The sequence below is a fragment of the Otolemur garnettii genome, unplaced genomic scaffold (assembly GCF_000181295.1).
Source record: "Otolemur garnettii isolate 467f Iridium unplaced genomic scaffold, OtoGar3 scaffold00025, whole genome shotgun sequence".
Taxonomy (NCBI): domain Eukaryota; kingdom Metazoa; phylum Chordata; class Mammalia; order Primates; family Galagidae; genus Otolemur; species Otolemur garnettii.
Genome location: NW_003852420.1, coordinates 15,733,272 through 15,735,052, shown reverse-complemented (window position 1 = coordinate 15,735,052; position 1,781 = coordinate 15,733,272). Strand labels below are relative to the sequence as shown.

The 1,781-nt window shown below is 48.5% G+C and overlaps 1 protein-coding gene across 3 annotated transcripts in view; it reads right to left on the bottom strand.

Moving 5' to 3' along the window:
* ZNF341 (zinc finger protein 341) overlaps positions 1–1,781 on the bottom strand; it is a 55,265-nt gene that overhangs the window by 27,381 nt on the left and 26,103 nt on the right. For all 3 annotated transcript variants that reach the window (XM_012804105.2, XM_003788107.2, XM_003788106.2), the window contains one exon: positions 1,184–1,377. In XM_012804105.2, the coding sequence (XP_012659559.1) occupies positions 1,184–1,377 (194 nt within the window). The remainder of the gene's footprint in view (positions 1–1,183; positions 1,378–1,781) is intronic.

The following is a 1,781-nucleotide window of genomic DNA, read 5'->3' as shown; positions in this document are numbered from 1 at the left end:
TGGCAGGCCCAGGCTGGATTCGAACCCGCCACCTTAGGTGTATGTGGCTGGCGCCTTAGCCACTTGAGCCACAGGCGCCTAGCCAAGCCTTAAGTTTCAACTCTTGATCAACTATAGCAACTGCCTGGAGCAATGTATTGAAAATAAATTCTGTGGGCAGCACCTGTGGCTCAGTGAGTAGGGTGCTGGCCCCATACACGCAGGGTGGCAGGTTCAAACCTGGCCCCAGCCACTGCAACAAAAAATAGTTGGGCTTTGTGGTGGGTGCCTCTAGTCCCAGCTACTCAGGAGGCTGAAGCAAGAGAATCACTTGAGCCAAGAGCTGGAGGTTGCTGTGAGTTATGACACCATAGCACTCTACTGAGGGTGATAAAGTGAGACTCAGTCTCAAAAAAAAAGAGGGCAGCACCTGTGGCTCAAAGGAGTAGGGTGCCAGCCTTATATGCAAGAGGTGGCGGCTTTAAACCCAGCCCCGGCCAAAAACTGCAAAAAAGAAAAGAAATTTTGAGATGAAATCTAGGACCACAACAAAAGAAAAGAAAAAATGGCTCGGCGCCTGTGGCTCAAGTGCCTAAGGTGCCAGCCACATACACCTAAGGTGGCAGGTTTGAATCCAGCCCGGGCCTGCCAAACAACAATGATGGCTACAACCAAAAAATAGCCTGGGCATTGTGGTGGGCGCCTGGGGTCCCAGCTACTTAGGAGGCTGAGGCAGGAGACTTGCTCGAGCCCAGGAATTGGAGGTTGCTGTGAGCAGTGAAGCCATGGCACTCTACCCAGGGCAACAGCTTGAGGCTCCGTCTCAAAAAAAAAAAGAAAAGAAAAGAAAAGGAAAGAAAAAAGATAGGTGATTGATTAGTGATGTCTCCCATGGGTACAGTTTTGTGTTTTTTTTGCAGTTTTTGGCTGGGACTGGGTTTGAACCCGCCACCTCCTGCACATGGGACCAGTGTCTTACTCCTTTGAGCCACAGGTGCTGCCCCCATGGGTACAGTATTAATGATGTACTTTACTGTGTATTAGTCATCCTTCCTTTCATCCTGTCTTCTATAGATAGGATAAAACTGTAGCCCAGAGTGGTCAGGGAGGTTGCCAAAGGTCACAGAGCTAACAACATTAACCTGCAAAGCAACAGAGGAGTAGCAGAGGGGTAGGAAGAGTAGCATTTCTCATTTTCACCTACCTGTGTTTTCCTCGTCTTCTTGCCTGCTGGGGTTCAGGGCCATGACCTGTACAGTCACAGAGTTACGAGAAACGGTGCCACCACTGCGCCCTGGAGGCCACACCTTGTGAGTCTGCATGTGTTTCTTGACATTAGATTTCTGGGCAAAGGCACGGCCACATGCAATGCACTGAAAGGGCTTCTCACCAGTGTGGCTGTGGGAAACAAGGTTTGTTAGCACCCTCATGCAAGAACAGGGACACAGATGTGGCCCAGGTGCTCACAGCTGCCAGCAAGACCCAGAAGGAACATCTAGATGCTGCTGGTCACCATTCTGACATTACAGGGACAAGCCCTCTTGCTGAGGCAAAAAGACCAGAGATGGGAAGACCCTGGGCTTTCAATCACACTAGGGAACTGCTGAATCAACCAATCCTGAAGCTGACCTTTTCTCTGACCATCTCATACTGTGAAAGAAAGCATTTCGTAATTATTTAAGCCGACTTTATCGAGACTGTGTTATCTGAAGGAAAAAATATCCTAGCTGTCCCAGCACAGCACTTATATCACAAAGTAACATTTTTTTCAAATCAACTCACTTTTTAATTTTTTTTTTTTT